Raw genomic sequence first — 24187 nt, 5'->3', positions numbered from 1 at the left:
TCGTTCCAGGACCTTGCCCAGGAATAACACTGTTGCTGGTGGGTGGAGCAGTAGAGCCTTTCCTTGGCCTTGCTTCGTCATTAAACCCGAGAAGAAGAAAAGAGCTAATCAAGTGTGATGGGAGGGAGCAAAATACCTGCAGACCCAGCATGGCAATTAACAGAGCCACAACCATAACATTTGCATCAGAGCCTTCTACAACTGAGCATGCCTCTAGGACTGAGCCTGGAAAATGCCTTTGAAGCCATGAAGACTGTTGAGTGCAAAACCCCTTCTGAAAAAATGCGCCTCTCTCTCCTCTCGAAGCACAAACTGGAGAGAGCTGCAGGAGAAAGGGGGTGCATAACCAGTGGCAAGAGCAACTATATGAAGCACTCAAATAAGTGGCTGGGATTTAGGGTGGCCTCTCTCTCTCTCCAGGAAGGGAGAGAACCCTGTCTGAAATCCTAGAGAGGAGTTGCCAGTCAGTGTAGACACTGAGTTAGTTGGGATAGTATTCCTATATGCTAATCTCTTAACAGCTGTCCAGTGACTATCTGGGGAGGGGTTTTAGGACAGGGGGGATGCATGCTGTGTGGTTAAATAACTCGCACATGCACTCTACAGGGATGTCTTAGGGGAATGAAATGAAAAATGACTCCTCTTCCATTTTCTGCTCTCCAGAAGTATACAGTGCACAGGTTCTGGGCTGAAAGCCTTCTAGTGCTATAAAGCATAGCAGGGGGAGAAGTATGTGTGCATGTATTTTTCCCCTTCCCTGCTTCTGAAACTACTCCTTCCTCTGTGTTCTCTAAATTGGAGCATATGCTAATTTAAAGGCAGAAATGCAAATTTAGAAATGATTACTCTAATTTCAATACATCTCACCATGGTGGGGAACACTGTCACCAGGTGACCTGTGGTGCCTGCTTGTGCTGCTGTCCAGGTGCTAATTGTTGATAAACAATTTCTAGGTCCACCCATGATTCTTCTGGCTTTTCATCTTTAAACTGGACTTGAAAAGGACAGCCCTTCAAATAGAGGACTGTCTTCTGTAAAGTAGGACACACAGCCACCCTACCAGGGATTAAAGCGGCAATGACTATTTTCTTAATTCAGGCAACATTTTCATGTGGATCCACACTTGTAGGTAGGGATATAAGGAGATATCAGTTTCCATTCTGACCCACATTCTTCACATGCAGCGCTGTTTCTGTTCTGCTGCAGTTTGGCTTCTGACAAATACTATGTTGCTCGGCTTGCTGCTTGTTCTGGTGGAATTTTACATACTTAGGTTATCATTACATTATTGCATCCCATTTCAATGCACAGGAAACATAATGCAAGGGTTGGGGAGGAAATGTCATAAATCAGTTGTGGACTGGAAACAACAACAAGGAATACCAATCATATTTGCTGGATTGATTTCCATTCCAGACATGGGATAAGCAATTTCAGCTTCTGTTTGAATCAGAATTCTCAGACATTCCTATTTGTAAGTTCTATTAGCACAAAATCAACATAAGAAAAGCCCTGCTGGATCAGACCAAAGGCCTGTCTAGTCCAGCATCCAGTTTCCCACAGTGGTCAACCTGGTTACTATGAAAAGCACACAGGCAGGGCTTGACAGCAATAGGCTTTTCCCACTGAATTCTTGCCAGTGACTGGTATTCAGAAGTATGGTCCCTCTTGTCATTAATCCTTGCTTTTTGCTGAATACTCAAGAGTGCATATAGCTTGTATGTGCATAGGATCTGTGATCAACAGAGGCACAGTCCCATTCTCCCTTAAGGATGCTGGATCAGGCCACAGGCCCATCTACTCCAGCATCCTGTTCTCACAGTGGCCAGACAGATGCCTAACATATAAAACCGATTCTGGCCTGCTTGCATTGGCTGCCTGTATGTTTCCGAGCTCAATTCAGGGTGCTGGTTTTGACCTATAAAGCCTTACACGGCTTGGGACCACAATACCTGATGGAATGTCTCTCCCGATACAAACCCACCTGTACACTACGTTCAAGATCAAAGGTCCTCCTCTGCGTGCCTACTCCAAGGGAAGCTCGGAGGGTGGGAACAAGGGAGAGGGCCTTCTCACTGGTGGCCCACAAATTATGGAATGATCTTCCTGACGAGGTGCTCCTGGTGCCAACACTGTTATCTTTTCGACGCCAGGTCAAGACTTTCCTCTTCTCCCAGGCATTTTAGCATGTGTTTTAAATTGTTTTTATATTGTTTTAAATTTTAAAATTGTGTTTTGAATTGTTTTTAAAATATGTGTTTTAAATTGTATATTTGTTTTAATGTTTTTGATTGCTGTAAACCACCCAGAGAGCTTTGGCTATGGGGCGGTATACAAGTGCAATAAATAAATAAATAAATATGGGAAGGGTAGAGTATCTGCCTTGCATGAAGAAGGTTCCAAGTTCAATCCCCAGCACCTTCAGGTAGGGCTGAGACAGACCCCTGTCTGAAACCCTAGAGAGACACCGCCAGTCACTGTAGACAGAACTGAGCTAGATGGATCCAATGGTTTGGTTCAGTACAAAGCAGCTTGCTATGTATTCAAAATAGGGCCATTTAGAAAGTCTGGAAATCTCATGTTTCACTCTTTGATAGAAAACCAAATTTAGGGTCATCTGTAGTCCACTGACATATTATGGTGCCAAAGTCTCAGGCTTCTTACAGTCCTTAGGATGCTATGCTAAATGAAATTAATGCAAGGCAGAAAGATCTTTTCCCCCCGGTGAATAAACCCCGCAGGACACAATTTCATTTTACCAAAATAGAATGGGGATTTTAAACTCAGCTGATTAATTAATGCATCAAACATGGATCGCTGAAAGTAATTTACCTGCCTTGTCTCCCCCTGCCTTCTTAATATCCAGGTTGTGTTATCAACAACGGTGAATGTCGATGGGCACGTACTGGCAGTATCCGACAACATGTTTGTTCATAATAACTCAAAACACGGACGGAGGGCGAGGAGGCTTGATCCGTCTGAAGGTACGGCCCTTTATCCGGGGAGCATTGGAGACAGAAAGGGGGGGGAGAGACAGGAGGGGATTGACCAAAATATTTCAATCTATCAAGGGGAAGAAGACAGCAATGTTGTGTTTGTGTGTGCATGACAAAGAAGAGATGCATATCCTTAATCAACTCTGTTTACCAGGGAGATGCCTGCTTTTCTGGTATTTGTCCGAAATAAGTCCCTGAAGCTATTTTGTCCCTTTTTTGCTAATTTGAAAAGATTTTGGAGATCTCTTTTTAAAAGTGTGTTACAGTAGACAGCTACAGTTGCCAATCATCAGTCCTTCCTCAACCCATTTATGCCTCCAGATGTTAACAATGCAATCCTATACAGTGTCTGTTTACACTGTGTTTACTGTGGCTTGCTCTTAAGAAAGTATGTTTAGCATTGCAGCCTAACAGAGCAATCATAGCCTTTTTACTCAGAAGTCAATTCCACTCTGTTCAATGAACCTTACTCTCAGGCAAGCATGTTTCAGGCTGCAATCCTCTGCATACGCCCAGAGGAGTCAGCTCCATTGAACTCAGTGGTTCGGTATTTTAAGCAAATGTGTATAGGATTGTGCTTTAAATCCCTGACTGAGCGTATGGCGGCTGCATCCTGTTTTCTGTGATCATGTAAATGTGTGTGCCCGATAGGACTCATTCATCTCACAGTCTGATAGTGAAACTATCACAACTGGAAAGGTCCATTTTGAACTGTTGCTTGCATATTTACACAACAGCAACTATGTTTTCCTAGTATGCCAGGGGACCTTTTTCAACCAGAGAGTTGAAAGTTGCCTTTTGGGCCACATGCCAGTGGTGGGCAGGGTCAGAGGGAAAAGTGGGTGGAGCAAGGAATGTAACTTTTATTTTTGACCTGTAGGCTAGTTTGTACACACTCATGTACCCCTTTGCCTCCTCCTTCCAGGCAAGGAAGAGGAATAATCAGAGTTTAAGGGCACATTCCAAGGAGGGGAAAACAGGGTCATTGAGGGGTATGGCCTGGGGAGAGATCCAAGAGCCAAATAGAGTTGTCTAGAGGGCCACATTTGCCCCTCCCCCTTTCGGGCCTGAGATCCCCCACCCCTGTAGTATATGTTTAACTTTTCATTTTCATTTCATTTAACAAAATGTATATACCACTTGATTGTAGAAAACCTCTAAGTGGTTTCACATTTTTTTAAAAAAAAATCAATAAGAACAGTTAAAAACAAGTAATTAACACATTGTAATAAACAATTAAAACAGTAATAAACTAAAAAGAGATTTAAACACATCACCATCTATGTTTCTGGATCGCATTTTCATTTAAGCAAAAGAACAAACACATATTAATTGATGCATAGTTTGTCTTAAGAATGATTTTAAGTGTTATAATGGTCATATAATCACATGGAGTTATTTATTGCATTGTTATGTTTTAAAATGAATTACCCATATTTGATTGTTATTGTAATGATGTATTGATTTAGCATTTTTTCCTGCTCTGTTGTCAGCCACTTTGAGCATTTTTATATGGAAAAGCAGCATGCAGATTTAAATAAATGAAACTACCCCCCTCTTTAAATCAGGGCAGGAATAAATAAATAAATAAATAAATGCTATGGCATGTTGCACATGGAGAAGAGTCTTTGGCCAGGTGCAATAGGAGGCAGCCCCGCAGGACCCTATTGTAAGAATATGGCTGTTTACTAGTGTGTCCTGCTTTTATCTGTGAAATGCTGGATAATAGTGGAAAAGGGTATCGATTGGAACGGAATCTCATACAGGAGAGTCTGCTTTTCTGGAGCAATCAGTTAGTACACCATTGAAAGGCACCTATGAATCTATGGCTATTTGTTTTCTTCATCTCTCTTTTTTTATATGAATTTTGATTTTTACCTTAGCCCTGTGCACATGTTAAGATAAGCATGGGGATGGGGTGGAGTGAGGAGATCACACACACCATCCCTGCTCCCCGGCTCCATGCATTAGTTGAATGTTTGCAGAGAGTCAGTGTGCATTTAACAGTATATGTGCAAGACTCTGCACAAACACCAAGACTAGATAGAAAGTTTGTACAAGACAACATTTGGGTGAGTTGTGGAAGGGGTGGTGCTTCTCTTCTCTTGTTCTTTTTACTTTTCAACCTTATGGGGAGTGGCTGTAGCTCACTGAGAGATCATCTGCTTTGCATACAGAAGGTCCCAGGTTCAATCCTCACCATCTCCAGGTTGGGCTGGGACTGTTCCCTGCCTCAGACCCTGGAGAGCTGCTGCCTGTCAGTGTAAACAATACCGAAATAGCTGAACTTGGTATAAGGCACCTTCCTATGTTCTTACGTTGCTATGTTCATTTCTTCCCCAGCATCTCCTGGTTGGCAGTGTCTGCCAGTTTGGTTTCTCCCAAGGGCTGTGTGAAGTTGTAGCATTGTGAAAAGCATAGGAAGCTTCTTGACACTGACTGGCAGTGGCTGTCTAGGATTTTAAGCATTCCCACCCCTACCTGGAGAGTCTGGGAGATGAACGTGAGACCTTCTGTGTGCAAAGCAGATGCTCTGCCACTATGGCCCTTCCCCATTCTGGGGTTCTAGGGGAGGCCAGCTTGAAGCCAGAGCAATTCCAGGGCAGGGGCAGGACAAGATGAGTCTGATAGCCCAGCCAAATCCAGTAGTCCATACAGGTAGGTGCTTCTGGATCTCAGGCAGGGCTCTGCAGAGACCATATAGGCTAGACCCTTTTCAGCATGCTGAAGCCTTATGAAGGCTGGATGACCTGATACCTATTATTACCTCCACCCCCTCTGAGAAATTGCCTGTTCATTTCAAGGGGTACTGCCCTATTCTGTTACAGGTTCTTATAGAATGGAAGTGGTGAGGGCGGCATTGAAGGTGAAGGTGTCATTTGAGCTGGAGGAGTCAGACAAGGCCACATCCTCTGGCCTGGAAGGTCTAAGAGTGGTGCGGGGTGAGACCTCCTCTGATTCTGCCTCCACTTCCTCTGATTCTGCCTCAGGGCCTGATGGGGGATGGAGGGAAAAGAAAACGGCAGCCAGGAAGTGCTGGAGCAACACTGATGAGTTTCATGCTTCTCCCAGCCACTGAAATTTGACCTCTGTCCTGAAAATAGATAAAATGGCCCCTGCTTTCATGGCCTATAAGTGGAAGAGCTTTGGATTTGGGAGCATTTGGGAAGAGTGCAATGCCCTTCTGCATTATAACAATATAATAATAATAATGATTAGGCAGAAAGATTAATAGGCTCAGTACGGGCATTCAGCTGAAAATGTGGAGATCAGGACCAAAGAAAACATGGGTGATCCCACTCTTCTCCCATGTTGTTCATTATCAGACTGTGTTTACCTAGGGGTTGGTTTTTTTTTTTTTGGTAACTCCTTGCTCTAATGTTCCTGTGTTTTAGATTTGTGCTGGACCCATTCTGCCTTAGAACCTCAAATCGATATGCAAAAACAAAAGTACAATGCGATACAATATCAATCAACTATCAACCTATTAAAATAACATTATACTGTTCCAAAATTAACAGAGACCCAAAATCCCCAACAGGTTGGCAGCCTGTCTGATGCTTTACCCCTGGAAGGGATAATAGTCAGAGCTTGGAAAAGTTACTTTTTTTGATCTACAACTCCCATCAGCACCAGCCAGCATGGCCACTGGATTGGGCTGATGGGAGTTATAGTTCAAAAAAGTAACTTTTCCAAGCTCTGCTAATGGTATAGTAGGTTTGGAGAGAGGGGGTTAGGCCCCATCTGCACAATACATTTAAACAGTATCATACCACTTTAAGCAGTCATAGCTTCCCCCAAAGAATCCTGGGAACTGTAGTTTGTGAAGGGTGCTGAGAGTTGTTAGGGGACCCTTATTCCCCTCACAGAGCTACAATTCTCAGAGTGGTTTAGCAATCAATATTCTCTTCCCAGGGAACTCTGAGAACTATTCTGTGCTACAACTTTTATTCTTTTGAATGCTCACCTACATAAGAAAAGCTCCATGTAAGCTGAAAAGCTTCACAGCATAGTGAATGCTTTCGAACAACTTTTCTTACTGCTGCACATCGTACTGTGCAGGAGAGCATTCACACACTGTATTTGCTTACCTGCAGCCTATGTGTTTTGCATGGAGAGAAAAAAAGATCAACATAGCAGCAAGGATTTGGGGCTTCCAATTGTTGAACAACAGCAGCAACAAAATGACTTGATTTAAACTGTACTGCTGAAAAAGAAAGTTCAGGGCCAGCAGGCATGATTTTGTGTGTGAGCTTGATTCAATTCTGGGGCTCACAACACATTTCTCCTGGACTCAATTCTGAAATCCTAAATATATGGTATTTTGCCTCTGGCTCTGGTTGGTGGATCTCAGAGTTCTAATGAAAATAAAAGGGCATCCTACATGCCCAAAGTCTGCCCACCCCCCATGGTAGTCCGTGCTGACCTAGATGATCTGATTCCAAATTGGGCAGTTTCGCGTGTGTTTGGTACATTCCATTCAACCACTTCGTACTGAACTACCTGATCTGAATGAGATGTGATATTTATTGCATGGTTTGCACTTGAGTGCCAGCTTTTTCTTTCACAAATTCCCATAATGGCCCCTCTGATCTGGATCAGGACCACAGTGGGGGACAAAGGATTAAACCCCCTAATCCCTGTGCCACGGTCCCAGTTTGTCTTCCCTCTCAGCCCTACATGGGCAATTTAAGAAAAAAAATAGCTCCCAGTCCAGGGCACTCTATGTTGCCCTAGCATCCTCCAGGAGGAAGGGCATGATATAAATTAAACAACTATATCAGGTTGTATTCAGTGCTAGCATTCAACTAGCGTTGAATACCACCCGTCATGTGTAATTTGCCCTTTCTTCTGCACATTGTGGTGGAATCTTCCACCTTCTTCTGAGTATTGTGCAGTTTGGCAATTAGAGTTTGGCAAATTTGCTGTGGCTCAGATCCAAAGCAGGTGTGGGGACCCTTTGGCCCTCCAGATGTTTTTGAACTACAATTCCCATCAGCCCCAGAAAGCATGGCCTGTGGATGATGAGAGGTGTGGTTCAACAACATCTGGAGGGCCAAAGGTCCCACACCTGATGCAAAGTAAGGCCCATTGCTCAGTAGCAGAGAATCTGCTTTCCATGTAGGTTCAGTCCCTGGCATCTCCAGTTGTGGCTGGGAGAGACACCAGTCTGAAATCCTGGAGAGATGCTGCCAGTCAGTGTAGACAACACTGAGCTGAATGGACCAATGGTATGACTCAGTGTAGGGCACTTTCCTATATCCCTCTCAGTTTATGGGCTACCTTGCTGTCAAAGGGAGGTTAATCCCTGTGAGCGAGATCAGTAACCCAGCATAACATCTGAACCTGACCAGCCCCTTCTGTATTACTAAAATCAGGCTGTCTCTACACTTTGTAGTTGCTCCTTCAGGATGGAGCAGCCAAGAGGCAATGTGCTAAATATTCTGCAAAAGAATTTCAGACTTCTTTGCTCAGCTGGGCTTGACTTGATTTCGAGCAAATCAAGCAACATGACATCTTAGTTAAACAGAAATGTAACAGCACATGATGTGTATGAAAAAGTGTCAGCCGTTCCCTTAAACAAACTACGCAAAACGTAACAATGCGCAGAAGGGAACTGACACTAATTGATTTTCGTTTGTTTGGCTAAGCGAGGAATCACCATCGTCTGCAGGCTGTATTTTCAAGCAATTACAAATCGCTGGATCTGCTAAGCTTCAAATTGGATAATCGCCTCCACTCTTGCCAGCCCCATTCTGGCACCAGTTAAAAATAACTAGAGAAGCCCCTCTTGGCCCTGTCCTCGCAGCTAGTGAAAGTGAGAAGACTTTGTGACATTACGAGAAGAGACAAGTTAGTCTATTATTTCATTAGAGTGTTTTGTTGCATCCCTCTCCTTTTAAAATGTGCCCTGCATCAACCTCAAGGAGAATTAATGAACTGGAAGAAAATGATTGAATCAGTAAAGAATTCGGAGCAGTGTTAATTCTCCCCCAGCGGGCAGTGAAATGGTAGAAGGGAACTCCCAAGATTCCAAACCTAGGAAGCCTTCCAGTTTTTCCTTGACTGATTGAATGTGATTGACTGGCTGTTCAAAGGAGTCTCGTAGTTTTGGAATCCTGCCAAAGCTCCTTTCCACCTCTGACCTTGTCAACATTGGGAATGGAGTGATGGATTGACTTTGGTTATGGGCTGGAAAACCATATTGGGATCTTGATGGGATGTAAAGTCCAGAGGCCTTGAATGTATGAAATAAGTTGGGGGTGGGTGGGAGTATGTGTGAGCAAGGGGGAATACCTTATCCTACAAAATCCAGAAATTCCTAAAAAGAACTTTATTACTTATAATATATTTATTACGTTTGTATATAGTGGTCTTCAATTATATTCCTCAGGATGGCTTACAAAAGGAACGACAGGACCATTAAAATGCAAATGCACTCGGGACAAAACACAAAACGTATAATATATGTAAATATCACTTGTAGTAAGAGCAGGAAATCTTCAACTTCGGCAAGCTGTGTGTGTGTGTGTGAGCGTGCGCGCGTGCGTGCGCGCGTGCGCGCGCACTTCAGAGTAACAACTGAGACAGAAGGTCATTGCCCTGAGGCGCTTACAATCTGTAATTCAGGACAGGGAAGACAAAATTGGGGGGGAAGGAAAAGGAAGGCAGGAATAAACAGGGAAATAATATGCTTTCTATCCAGGGACACACTGGACATAGTGTTAATTATATGATTACAATATATGTATGAATTTAGTTTTACATTTTTAAATAGCAACCATGGGGAAGAGATTATTTGGATGAGGATCATGGTGCACAGGGAGGCATGGTTAATCCTTTCCTCTGTGTTATAGTCCCAATGACTATTGTCCCCCAATCCTGCTACTCATGTGGGAGGTACCAAAAGATACTTTCCTCCCAACAGCTTGGGATCTGTGTGTGGGATTATTACCATGGACAGTGACATGGGAGAAAGGATTAAACCCTGTTACACTTGTGGTGCAGTCACAATCCTGACTGGGTCCCTCTGTAGCGGCTAATTGAAATTTTAACATTAGGGGTGTTAATTGCAACACCATGGGCTGTATGCAGTGTTCTGTGTCTTCTTAGTGCCAGGGCTCTTTTGCTGGAGGATGGATGAGTTGTCATGTTGCACAACAGAAGAATCCAATGCAAACGTTGTGCTAGCTGAAACTCATTGTGCAACAGATTGAGCCATCTATTGGGCATCAAAGCTACCAGCAATCTGCTTATGCATTCTCTTGTGCGGCAACGATTTGCTGGCATAAAACATTTCACCAGTCGAACAAGTATACCGCTAAATGACTTTAATTCCGTGCTACACTAGATACAAGGCAAATCTATCTAATTTGCACTTTCCAAAACACTATATGAACCAAAACACAGCTGTGCTTCAAAAATTGTCTGAATTTTGCAGTGTAGTTCTCCAGCAAAGTGATGTTCACAAAAATGCATCCCAGGGTAACACATGAATAAAATGCCTATATGAGTGAAAATGGCATACAAAGGTGCATGGTATTAGAGAAAATTGCTTTCCAAAAATGTGTATATTAGGCAAAATTGCCTAGAAAAAATACGTATATTTGGGGGGGGGATCACAATATCACCAATGAATTTTCGTAAGGATTTTTTAAATATATGCTGGCAAATTGATGTAGAAATATGTAGAACTGAACTCCTTGGTGGGAGGCAGCATGCTTCTGAACACCAGTTGCTAGAAACCGCAGGAGGGGAGAGGGTTCAGGGCCTGCTTGTGGGCTTCCGATAGGCATTTGATTGGCCACTGTGACAACAAGATGCTGGAGTAGAGGGGCCACTGGCCTGATCCAGCAGGGCTCTTCATATGTTCTTATTGGGAAAATGAGAAACAAAAAGAAACTGAAACTGATAGATTCACTCATCCCTGCATGAGACCCACCTCTGTGAGGAGGGATTAGTGCAATTTAGGGGCTGACACAGAGAAAGATCTCTCCCAGGCCACCATTCCCTGCACTTCTGAGGGTGGCAGAATCTGCAGAATTGATGTTATACTGATTGCAGTAAACAAGAACACCCAACAAATAAAAATATCTTGTTTTGTCATTAGTTACACATACATAGTTGAGGTTTAGGACCAAGGAATTGTGTCAAAGCTTCCGAAGGGAAAAAACACACAATGTGTTTCCCTTATTTCACCGCTCACAAATAGCATGGAGAATTTTGGGGATCCAATTCAGCTCAGTCCTACTCCTAGCAGGACAATTGCATTGGAGACAATTGCATTATTTACTAACCAAAGAGTTGCCTTTTGGCAAACACCTAGTGTGTGAAATGGATCGAGCGCTTAGAGGCTGCAATCCTATACATAATTACCTGGGAGATAATCTACTGAATTAAGTAGACATGAACAGGATTGCACTGTTAGATGCTTAAGGCCGGAATCCTAAACACACTTACAAAAACAACCAACCTCACAGTGGGACTTACTTCCAAATAAACATGCACGGGGTTGCAATGTAAAAGCTTAACATAAATGCTACATATTGTCAGCTCTAGTTCTTTGTTTTATTTCTTGTTTTATTTCTTTGTCTTTTATTTCTGCTTGGAGCTGCCTTATGCTGGTTCAAGATCACTGATGCAGTTAATCAATTACTGTCTGTTCTGACTGGCAGTAGCTCTCTGGGGTTTCAGGCAGGGGTTCATCCCCGTCCTGCTACCTGAGCTCTTTTAACTCAAGATGCCATGAAGGAGCCTAGGATGTTCTACATGTGCCCTACCGCTGAAGTAATTCATACTTCATTGCAACTGACTGTCGGTTGTGCCCCCCCCCACATTGCTGGCCACCAGTGGGACAGGCATTAACATTTTTCAGACTGGCGCAAGGTAACATGATTCCTCACATTGTACCTTATCACCATCAGCAGTGTGTAGCTTCTAGCAGGGAATGTACAAAGCTATTCTGCTGTGAATATCCAGCACGCTCATTAGAAAGGCATATCTGTACTAAACTGGGTAAAAACTAGAGGTGGGAGAGAAATTCACTTTGCATCTCACTTTAATGCGAAACTACCTAATTTGTACTTCCTGAAACAATGTGTGAAGCAGAATGCAGCTCTCTTTCAATGTGCACCGTTCTTTGAATTTTGTGATACATTTCACCAATCCAAAAACTATATATGCATATATTATTTTATTTATTTATTTATTATTTGATTTATATCCCACCCTTCCTCCCAGGAGGAGATGAATACAGCATACAAAATTACATTTTATTAGTGAACATTGCTTGCAAAAATGTATACATTCAGAGAAATGCATACTAAAGTGCTGATGAATTTTTGTGAGGACTTTTTAAAAAACAAGCAACTGCCATAGAAATCTAGTGAACCAAATTAAGAAACCTAAATTTATAGGTTTGTCCATCCCTTGTCTCCTATGTTTGCATAAGAATGTCATCACACAGTCATTTTCTTGGCCACCGACAGGTGGTGCTGCAGACTACAGTGTGACAACAGACTTCTAAAAGCTGCTGGGCCAGTAGAGGAGGAGAATAGAGACAAAGGCAGACAGGTGTAAAGGGAGGGGTTGGGTGGCTTTGGTGAGGGATAAAAGGAGGGGTGGGGTGGGAAGGCAGGTTGGTGAGCAAAGCAAGCAGGGGCACAGCCTCTACTAAGATAAAAAGAACACAATAGCCCTGTAGGAGCAGGCCAAAGACCTATCTAGTCCAACCAGATGTGCTGTCTGAAGAAGGACTTCCTTTTGTCTGTCCTGAATCTCCCACCATTAAGCTTCATTAGATAACCCTTGGCAGGGCTGGCCCAGGACACTTCGGTGCTTGAGGCAAAGGACAAGATGGTGCCCTCTTCCCCGTTCCCCATCAGAAGCTGGGTGGGCTGTCAACTGAATGGTGATGAGACATCCTCCTCCATCACTCCCAAGCGCAGGAAGATAGATTAGAGAGCACAGGACAGGACAGATTGGAATCATACGGCAGGCTGTGTGGCACAAGAGTGAGGAATGGCTGAGGATGGGTGTTGCTGCTGTACCCCTACCTGTCTGTTGCCTAATGGTAGGTCTGGCCCTGACCCTGGTATTATGAGAGAGGAAGAAAAAGCTTATCACTATAGATTTTCTCCATGCCATGCATAATTTGATGCACCTCTATCCTGACCCCTTTTACTTGCCTTTTATTCTCTTCTTCAAAATGAAGAAGCCCAAATGTTATAACTTTTCCTTGAAAGGGAGTTTTTCTCCAGCCCCTTAATAATTTCTGTTGCTCTTTTCTGAACTTTTTCCAGCTCTGCAATATCCCTTTCGAGGGGTAGTGATCAGAACCGTGCAGAGGATTCCAAGTGAATTTGCACTATAGATTTGCACAAAAGCATTGCTATACTGGGGATTTGATTTTCAGTTCCTTTCTTTATGATCCCTAATGTGGAATTCATCTTTTTTGCAGGAGTTGTAGTCCAGGTACTGGGGGCTAGGGATGTCTAACAGAGAATTTTCAACACTCTCACCAGACTTCAATTCTCAGAATTCTTAGGGGCAACCACAAGAGTTAAACTGGTATAAAACTTAGACACAAACACATACAGATGAGTCTGGATCTGCTGCAGTTGAATGATAGCAGGCAGAGGTCTTTGGAAGACAAAGAAGCCTGTAAAAGTTCTCTATAAGAAAGAGAAAGGGAGAGCTTAAATGTTTTTTTGTAAACCGCTTAGAGGTTTTTCACAATCAAGCAGTATATAAATTTTGATAAATAAAACAAATAAACATATCTAATGTAATAAAAGCAGAGCTTGGAAAAGTTACTTTTTTGAACTACAAGTCCCATCAGCCCAATCCAGTGGCCATGCTGGCTGGGGCTGATGGGAGTTGTAGTTCAAAAAAGTAACTTTTCCAAGCTCTGAATAAAAGCCCAGGAAACAATGCTACTTTTCTGAATGTTTTTGCTAAGATAAAGATTGTATCCCAATTGTATCCCAAACATTTATCCCAATGTTCACTGCCTTGTCTCTTTGGGGCAAGGGTAGCCAACACGGTTTCCTCACGATGATGTGGACTCCAGCTCCCATCAGCCACAGCCAGCATGCACAATAGTCAGGCATGATGGGAATTGTAGTCTAGCAACATCTGGAGGACACCATACTGGCTTCCTCTGCTTTGGAGTAAACAGAAGGTTTCAGAACAAAAGCCAAATAGCATAATCCAGCAGCAATTCTCCTGTGCAAGGCCTACTGAAATAGGAAGGGCCAGAGTGGTAGAACATTTACAGCTATGTTCTGGAATGCTGGTTGACATTGGCCTGGGAAAGTGCCTTTTCAGTGGTGGCTCCTTGTTTGCGGAATGCCCTCTCCGGTGAGGTTCATCATTGATGACTTTTAGGAGGAATTTGACAACATTCCTGTTTACCCAGCCATTTGATGGCTGAAGGAAACTGTTCCTGGAGATCACTGGATGAAAGAACATTTTTAACTATAACTGTTTTAAAATGCTGTTTTTTTAAAAAAAGGTTTGTTGATGTGTGTGGTGTCCCAGGCTCCTTCAGGATGAGGGGTCGGATATAACTTTAATAAATCTTCTTCTTCTTCTTCTTCTTTGCATGAAGGAGCCTCTGGGTTCAATCCTTAGCATCTCAACTAAAAATTATCTTAGGTAGTAGGTTTGGGAAATGCATCTTTGTGCTTGAGACCTTGGAAAGCCAGCATGAGATGGAGTAGACCAGGAGTGAGGAAACTGTGGCCCTCCAAATGTTGCTGGACTATGATTCCCATCATCCCTTACTCTCAATAGCCCATGCTGGCTGGGACTGATGGGAGTTGGAATCCAACATCTGGAAGGCTAATGGCTCCTCACTCCTGGAACAGACAATACTGGGCAGACTTGGTCTAACGCAGGTTTATATCTTAACAAAATAGGCATGGCTGAGATCTTTGCTGTAGAGAAGGACCATAGCCCTTGCTTCAATAAAGATATCAATCTTGGCGAGAAAGCTAACTCTGGTGTCTCCTTCCCCCTCCTTTCCTTTTTCTTCCCCATCCCCTTTAGCCACTCCCTGCATCAAAGCAATTAGTCCAAGTGAAGGCTGGACCACAGGTGGAGCAATGGTGATCATTATAGGAGACAACTTCTTTGATGGGCTGCAGGTCGTATTTGGGACCATGCTTGTATGGAGTGAGGTAGGCAACCTTGTTTTCTGGTTACTGTTTGCCAAGCGGTCCTTCTCAAACAGCCAAGGTAGCTTGGTTTGGTTCTATTTACCATGTCTCAGAAGGTAATGGAATACTCCATTGCTCAGTTTTATTTGTTCATGACAAAATGTTGTACAGTGCACCATCAATGACTTGTGTGGGAGATGGAGACAGTAGGATCCTCCTGGCGATAGAGGTGCTGAGCTAGTCAGGACAGGGATTGGACAGGGCACGTTTGGAGGAGCTCCAGAGTGGCAGTGGCCCTGCAGTCTGCTTCCACCAACCAGTAACTTACCTAGCCTCACTGCTGCCCTACTTCACCCCCTTCCTTACAAATGCAATGCTGCCTCCACCGCATTCACAAGCCGTTGCTGCAGAGTTATTGTATGATTTTCAATTTTATGTACACTTTCCCCTAATGCATTTTTGTGAACATTGGTTGGCTGGAGAACTGCACAGCAACATTCAGATAAGTGCAAATTTCAAAGGATGGCTGTGTTTCGGTTCTCATATTGTTTCAGAAAATGCAGATTTGATACGTTCGGCTTCAAGTGTGAACTGGATTGAATTTCTCCCCCATCCCTATTGGGAGCTGACCCAGATTGAGTACTCGAGTATAGTACTAGAGATGGGGAGATATTAGCTCAGTTTGCATTTTAATACAGACCTACTTACCTTTCTAACCAATATGTGAACCAAAACGCAGCTATTCTTTGAAAGTCACAATTCTCCAAATTTTGCAGTGCATAAGAAAAGCCTGCTGGATCAGGCCAATGGCCCATCTAGTCCAGCATCCTATTCTCACAGTAGCCAACCAGATGCCCACGGGAAGCTCACAAGCAAGACCTGAGCACAACAACATTCTCTCCTCCTATGGTTTCCTGCAACAGGTATTTGTAAGCATACTGCCTTCAACAGTGAAAGCAGAACATGGTCATCAGGGTTAATGGCCATTGATAGCTTTAACTTCCATAAACGTTTCTAATCTTCTTTTAAAGCCATCCCAGTTGGTGGCCATCTCTGCCTCTTGTGGGAGTGAATCTCAACTGTGCACTGCATGAAAAAGTACTTTCTTTTGAATCTTTTGAACTTTGAATCTTCCAACATTCACCTTCATTGGATGTCAAAGAATTCTAGTGTTATGACAGAGGGATTTTTTTTCTCTATTCACTTTTTCCATGTCATACATAATTTTATATACTTCTTTAATGTCACCCCTTACTTGCCTTTTCTCTAAACTAAAAAGCACCAAATGCTGCAATCTTTCTTCATAGGGGAGTTGCTCCATTCCCTTGACTATTTTGATCGCCCTTTTCTGGATCTTTTCCAACTCTACAATCTCCTTTTTGAGGCGAGACCTGTGCAGTTCTCTATTCAAAAACATACTTTAGAGAAAGATTGCTCAATATATATATATATTAGCAAAAATGTATATATTATCAAAAATAAAATAGAAAAAATTAATTATAATGGAAAATTGCTTAAGAAAGTGTATATTAGGCACAATTGCATGAAAAGGTTTATATTAGGGAAAACGTGCATGAAAATGCATACAAAAATTGTGCAGGCTTTTTAAATGTGATGTGAAAATGGGGTAAACTGAACTTAAGATTGGATAAAATGAAAAAGTAACAGAAACTGAAATGGGCAGATGCATGCATCCTTAATTAGTTCAGTTTTCCCTCCCTCTTCATGATAGAAATCTTGGGTGCCTTGTATGGAGTCTGTTGACACTGGGAAAGTTTGGTCCTGCTGAATTTTACCATTCATATTTATCCAGAACAGGGAGATAGAATCTTTGACCCTCTAGATGTTGTTGGACTACAACTCCCATCATCTCTAGCCATTGGCCATGCTAGCTGGGGCTGATGGGAGTTGGAGTCAAACAACATGTGGAGGGCCACAAGGCCTCCATCCCTAATCTAGAAGCATAAATTGAGAATACTGAAGGGTACTGTGGTAATGCTTCACCATTCTAACTTGTTTTCTCTCCTTGATGCTTCCCAGCTGATCACACCTCATGCCATCCGTGTCCAGACACCCCCTCGTCACATCCCTGGTGTGGTTGAAGTAACATTATCATATAAATCCAAGCAATTTTGCAAAGGAGCCCCTGGTAGATTTATTTATACAGGTATGTGAAAATGATGAGGATCTATGTATTCAAAATTACTAATGTGTAAAGTTGTGTTGAAATTAGCTCTTTCTGAGGTGGGGACTTTTTTTTTCCAAAATGGACATGATTTTTGGACTTCCGGGAAGGGTGACTTCGCCTGTGCCTGCCTTTGAGACGTGCTCTCGTCTCAGAAGAAGCTTTTTCAGTTTTAAAATCAGTCAGAACATTTTTTTTTGACTGGTAAAGACTTTCTCCCGGGCAGGGAGAAACCTAGAGATTAACCACAAAAGTTTGAGTTTGTTGGGGGGACTGGATTTCATTAGTTTATGAAAGAAGGTTCAGCCAGCAACGCCGGACAGACTTCCAACCAAGCTCTAACTGATTAAGCGAGACGTTTATCTTTTCTTTAAAGATAAACAGATTTTAACAGGCAAGCATCCTTCTTTCTATTTTTATCATCTGGCTTAAATTGTTGCAACAAAAAGAGATTTGTCAATGAATCAGCTATAAAGAATCCCTGGGTGAGTTATAACTCTTCTCTTTCATTCACGAAATTAAGGAGGAAAGAAATCGTAATAGCTTATCTTTGTTTTTTATTGCAAAAAGCTGGCCTGGAATTGTACATTTTAAAGATACAAACGGATGAGGGATTTCTATTCCGAGGAGAAAAAAAAAATAATAAATCTGATTTATGAGCTTTTGAGTATTATATGTCTGGGACTATTTTTTCTGGTCTATTTTATTCTGACGAATCTGCTTGTTCTGGATGCCACTAACTGTTTTGATGCTGTGAACTAAATTTGTTTTGCATTCCTGAGCATATAAGACATAAGGCAGGCTGTGTTGGCTACACTGTGATGTCATCAGGCTTGGAATATTAACCCCTTTGTTGCTGGAATAAGAAGTGGTTTGTTTTTTTTTCGTGGTTTTAAGAATGGCAATCAAGAAAGTGACTGAGAATCTGGAAGTAACTATGTTTCAGAAAATAATGGATGAGATTGAGATAATGAAACAAACCCTGAGACAGGGTAGACAGGAGATGAAAATTGAATTTGGCAAAATGAAGCAGGAGCTTAAACAAATAGGGGATTTTGTGAGAGAGGAGGTTGATGAGATCAGAGATACAAATGGTCAAGCATTAGAAGATGAAAAAAGAAAAATTAAAGGGAAGATGCAAGCCCTGGAGATTGGAACAAATGTGGAACTGGAAAAAGACTTGGAGTTTATGGATATTAGAGATAAAGTTTACTGTTTGGAATTCAGCGTTGTCTCCGAAGAAATTAATGAAGATATCAGAGATAAAGTTATCAATGTCTTGGATAAATTTCTGGACTGGAATGATGTGATGGAGTTTGACATAGAAAAAATCTATAGAATTAATTACAGATATGTGACAATGGAAAAACTTTCAAGAGATGTGCCAGTACATTTCGTAAAAAAGAAGAACAGAGATATGACTTTACAACAATATTTCAGCAACACATTTAGAATTGATGGCAAGGAAATATTTGTGATAAAGGAAATTCATATCAGACTCTTATTATATGACTATGGCTATGACAGCAAGATTATTATGGGACACTGATAATGGAAGAATGGCTACTGAAATTATTGGACCTAACAGGATTATTATGGGTGCAAGGATGGAAGATGGAAGATGAAATTAGCATTGATAATGGAAGAATGGCTATTGACATTATTGGACCTAACAGATTTGATAAAATGGATTAATTGACATGTTTATTTGGAGAAAAATTGATAGATATATTTCTCAAGGAGTTGAAACCTCTCTTTGACTTTTTGTGGAAAGAATAAGGTGATGTTTATGAGATTTGATGATTAATTAAGATAACTACTGGAGGAAAGTGATTTTGTAATATAATTTAAGAGACAGGTTTGTTATATATTGTAGACCTATAACTGATCTGCGACAAATCGGAAGTCAACATTTTATTTTATTGTTTAATTTGTATTTTTGTTTTGTTTTGTTTTGTTTTTGAAAATTTGAATAAAAATTAATGATAAAAAAACAAACAAAATGGACACGATTTTTGAATAACTCTTCTGCTCTTTTCCAACATAGTGCACTGGACTTCCTCCACATTTAGCAGTCCTGAGATCTTACACTGAAATATCAGAATAAGCAACAGATCATGAGCCAGGGCTAAAGTCAGCATCCAGCTTCCTCGGGCAATTGCTGGGGCCTTGGCACCTCATCAATGCCCACCACTTATTATTTATTTATTTATTACGTTTATATACCGCCCCATAGCCAAAGCTCTCTGGGTGGTTTACAGCAATTAAAAACATTAAAAACAAATATACAAATTTTAAAATGCAAAAAAAAAATTTAAAAACACAATTTAATTTTTTTTAAAAACAATTTAAAAACACATGCTAAAATGCCTGGGAGAAGAGGAAAGTCTTGACCTGGCACTGAAAAGATAACAGTGTTGGTGCCAGTTGCACCATGTCAGGGAGATCATTCCATAATTTGGGGGCCACCACTGAGAAGGCCCTCTCCCTTGTTGCCAGCCTCTGAGCTTCCCTCACAGTAGGCACCCAGAGGAGGGCCTTAGATGTTGAGCGTTGTGTGGGTGGGTTCATGTTGAGAGAGGCTTTCCATCAGGTATTGTGGTCCGTGTAAGGCTTTATAGGTTAAAACCAGCACCTTGAATTGAGCTCAGAAGCATACATGCTGACATCTGTCCTCCCCCCTCCTTCATCTTTTTCTAGCCCAGAACTATGGACAGCACTGGGTAGCTGTGCCTAGCTGCCATTTTGATTTCTCAGAATGCTCCCAATGTAACCTAGGCGCCCATCTGTACTAGACGTTTAAATCAATATCATGCCACTTAAAACAATTGTGGCTTGCCCCAAAGAATCCTGGGAACTGTTGAGCGTTAAGGGTGCTGAGAGTTGAAAGGAGACCCCCTATTTCCCTCACAAAACTACAATGCCCAAAGTGGTTTAGCAATCGATCCTCCTTCCCAGGAAACTTTGGAAATTATAGCTCAGTGAGGGTAGGGTTGCCATATTGCCCAGTTACCTGGTGGATTATAGCCCTGCTACCCAGTGGCTGCTTAGCCCTTTAGGTGGCCTGGATTTTCCGGGAGGGCGCCAAGCCGCAAAGAGGGAGCTACTGTGCCTTTAAATCCGTAATGCGAAAAGAGCATGGGACTTCTGTTTGCCTCTAATCACTTTCATGTCAATTACACCCGAAGGCTCTCCCCTTCAGCCAGAAGCATGCAATTGACAAAAAAAATGAAACTGACAAAAAGAACCTATCCCCTTCTCCCTTAGCTTTAGCGATACTCCGGAAGGAGTAAACATCCTTCCCAGTGTGTGTGTGGACGTGCGCACTGAGCTCCGTGCCTTGGCAGACCACAGTCTCCACTTTCACGGTGGGGAACCAACCATCATTGCCTGTCACCATGTACTAAATGTACTGAATTATCAACAATTAAGGCCATTGTCTCATAAACAAACATTTCAATTTATGAAACACAACTCTTGCTTTTACTGAGAAGTAAAGCAATTAGTGAGGAATTTATGTTCTTTTTTAAAATACACTTCATGAATGAGCTGTTTACAAAAAATTTTCCAGATTCCAACCATTCCCAACCCTTACTAGAATGGACAACCATTTTCTCTTATTACATATTATACTGAACACAGGTACAAGTTGTCTCTACACATGTACAAGTATTTATTATTAATATATTTTTTTCAAAATGTACCAGTATTTATGTGAAAGAGTGTACTTGATTTGTGCAGCCCAACTATTGTGTACACAGATACAGACTGTACACTTTGTTGAACATTACATGTGAATAACTATGGCCATACAGCTCGCCTGTTGTATACAGATTTTACACTGGCTGAATCTAATATGGGAACACCCCTAACAGGTGTTGACTGTGCAGCATGAGGGGGCTGCATGTTATTATGGGAATATTCCCCTGTATCACATGACATCACTGACTATGATCCTGTGAATGATGAGGGCCTATGCCTTGACTGAATGTGATCCTGTTCATGGAGAGGATTGCATTCTATACCCAGAGCACAAGAACAAGACTGAGAAGGCAGTCTTGATGGACAAAAGGAAAGAGGGCCATTAGGCAGAATGAGGCAGCCACCTCAGACATGCCCAGCGCTAGCGCTCATCCAGGTCGGGCACTGAGGGCCCGGGACTTCACTGGAGCTTCTCACCAGCCTGAGCCCAGCCCTGCCACGCCAGCTGCACGAAGGTGCCAGCCATCTGCTGCCTTTCTCAGAGCCTCTTGCTCTAGGAGCCACCTGCTGAACTCCGCTTTCCCAACCTCGCACCTTGGAACAATCTAGTTGGAGGGAGCGGCGTCGCCTCCAACTCTCTCTCCTCCTCCTTCTGCTGCTCCAGCCCGGCGCCTCACTCACCTAAGAAGCTGAGCAACTTTGTGTGCCTCCCTCTCCTGATGGATACATGTCGGGAAAGTGGTGCAGCAGCAACCTCAGAGCTGGTGGTGGCGGGGATAGAGGAAGGGGTACCACCACCCCATCACTGTCCAAACAAGCTCAGTAACTATAAGAATTGCATCATGTTTCCTCAAATTTTCTTTGGAGTTCATTTCTTAGTGAGCAGAATTATGGGGTGTGGTGGGGTGGAGAGGGAGAGAGTAACGCACCCTTTGAGAATCCAGATGACAGGATTAGAACAAAGAGAAGTAAATAATCCCAATAAATGACATACCTACTCAGAAGTGAGATCAATAGGACTTCCTCCCAGGTAAGTATGTTGTTGTTGTTATGTGCCTTCAAGTCGATTACAACCTATGGCCACCCTATGAATCAGTGACCTCCAAGAGCATCTGTCATGAACCACCCTGTTCAGATATTGTAAATTCAGGTCTGTGGCTTCCTTTATGGAATCAATCCATCTCTTGTTTGGCCTTCCTCTTTTTCTACTCCCTTCTGTTTTTCCCAGCATGATTGTCTTTTCTAGTGAATCATGTCTTCTCATGATGTGTCCAAAGTATGATAACCTCAGTTTCATCATTTTAGCTTCTAGTGATAGTTCTGGTTTAATTTGTTCTAACACCCAATTATTTGTCTTTTTTGTGGTCCATGGTATACCCAAAGCTCTCCTCCAACACCACATTTCAAATGAGTTGATTTTTCTCTTATCTACTTTTTTCACTGTCCAACTTTCACATCCATACATAGGGATCAGGAATACCATGGTCTGAATGATCCTGACTTTAGTTTTCAGTGATACATCTTTGTCCTCATTGTCGACTTTGTTTGTTCCTGGCCTTGTTTTTGCAGAAAGTATGGAACTTCTTGATACCAATTATATAATCAATTTGATTCCTAGATTGACTGTTTGGTAATGTCCACGTGTACAGTCATCTTTTCAATTGCTCAAAAAATTATTTGCAAGAAACAAATTATTGGCTTCACAGAATTCAATAAGTCTTTCTCCTGCTTCATTTCTATCTCCTAAGCCCCATTTTCCCACAATTCCTAGTTCTTCTCTGTTCCCTACTTTTGCATTGCAGTCCCCCGTGATTATCAGCACATCTTGTTTTGGTGTGTGATCAATTTCTTCCTGCACTTCTACATAAAATCTCTCCAATTCCTCTTCTTCTGTATTTGCCACTGGAGCATACCCTTGGATGTTGGTTATGTTAATAGGTTTCCTGTTAAATCTCATTGATATCACTCACTCAGACCTTGAGTTATAGCTCCGAATTGTTTTTGCTTCATCACTTCTCACTATTAATGCAACCCTGTTTCTTCTTATTTTCTCATTTCCTGCATGAAATATTTTGTAGTTGCCTGATTGAAAGTGTCCCACCAATAATTCACACCAAGTATTATAATGTTGATACATTCCATTTTTTGCTTGACAATTTCTAACTTTCCCTGGTTCATGCTTCTAACATTCCATGTTCCTATTGTGTACGTTGGCTTCTGTGCACATAAGCCTCCGCGCTTCCATTTGTCTTTGACCCAGTTGCATTGTTAGTCACAGAGCTACTCGTACTTGTCTGCTGTTCTTCCCCAGTAGCTCACTGAGTGCCTTCTGGCCTGGGAGTTTCATTGTCCAGCACTATCTCATGTTGCATTTTGGATAGTCTATTCATAGGGTTTTCATGGTAAGGGGTATTCTAAGGTGGTTTACCATTGCCTTCATCTGAGTCTAGATGCATCTGAGTCTAGATGCATCTTCGTCTGATGTCTCAGCTTTGAACATTCCACCTTGGGTGACCCTCTTGGTCTAGACTCCTGACGGCATTGCTCTCAGCTTCTTCAACACTCTCAAACCCCCTCACCACATTAAGATGTGCATCATAGAGGGGGAATTCTTGTTGTACCCATCCCAAAATGGTAATGTTTGTCTTCTGGGAGTACAACTGCAGAACTTATTCTGCAATTTGGCAGGCTTTATCCCTTCAGAAGAGATGGCATTCCTGTGTGTATCAAATCCTGGAAGAAAATGAAAAAAAGAGACTTTTTCATTTTCTGCCAGATTCCTCCCTCCCAAGGAAAAGAGACTGTATCTCCAAAACTCTGTTGGGAGAGAATAAGCTTGCCATGTGATCGTACCCTATTAACATTCATGCCAAATTAGAGCTTTTCTGAAAAAATTGGTCCAGGTGAGAGATATAACCAGAACAGTGCATATCCACACCTTTTTGACTGCAGTTGAGAAACAAATATAAGAAGAGCCCTGATGGAGCAGATTAAAGGTCCACCTAATCCAGCATCCTGTTCTCACAGTGGCCAACCAGATGTCTATGGGAAGCCCCAAGTTGAGTGCAAGAGCACTCTCCCCACTTGTGTTTCCCAGCAGCTAGCATTCAGAGGCATACTGCCTCCAACAGTGGAGGTACAAC

General features: G+C 42.2%; 1 protein-coding gene across 6 annotated transcripts in view; it reads left to right on the top strand.

Moving 5' to 3' along the window:
- EBF2 (EBF transcription factor 2) overlaps positions 1-24187 on the top strand; it is a 378097-nt gene that overhangs the window by 305418 nt on the left and 48492 nt on the right. For all 6 annotated transcript variants that reach the window (XM_061592314.1, XM_061592315.1, XM_061592317.1 and 3 more), the window contains 3 exons: positions 2867-2984; positions 15048-15178; positions 17198-17324. In XM_061592314.1, the coding sequence (XP_061448298.1) occupies positions 2867-2984; positions 15048-15178; positions 17198-17324 (376 nt within the window). The remainder of the gene's footprint in view (positions 1-2866; positions 2985-15047; positions 15179-17197; positions 17325-24187) is intronic.

This window comes from Rhineura floridana, chromosome 12, assembly GCF_030035675.1.
Source record: "Rhineura floridana isolate rRhiFlo1 chromosome 12, rRhiFlo1.hap2, whole genome shotgun sequence".
NCBI classification, from domain to species: Eukaryota; Metazoa; Chordata; class Lepidosauria; order Squamata; family Rhineuridae; genus Rhineura; species Rhineura floridana.
This window is presented reverse-complemented; position numbering and strand designations above follow the sequence as displayed.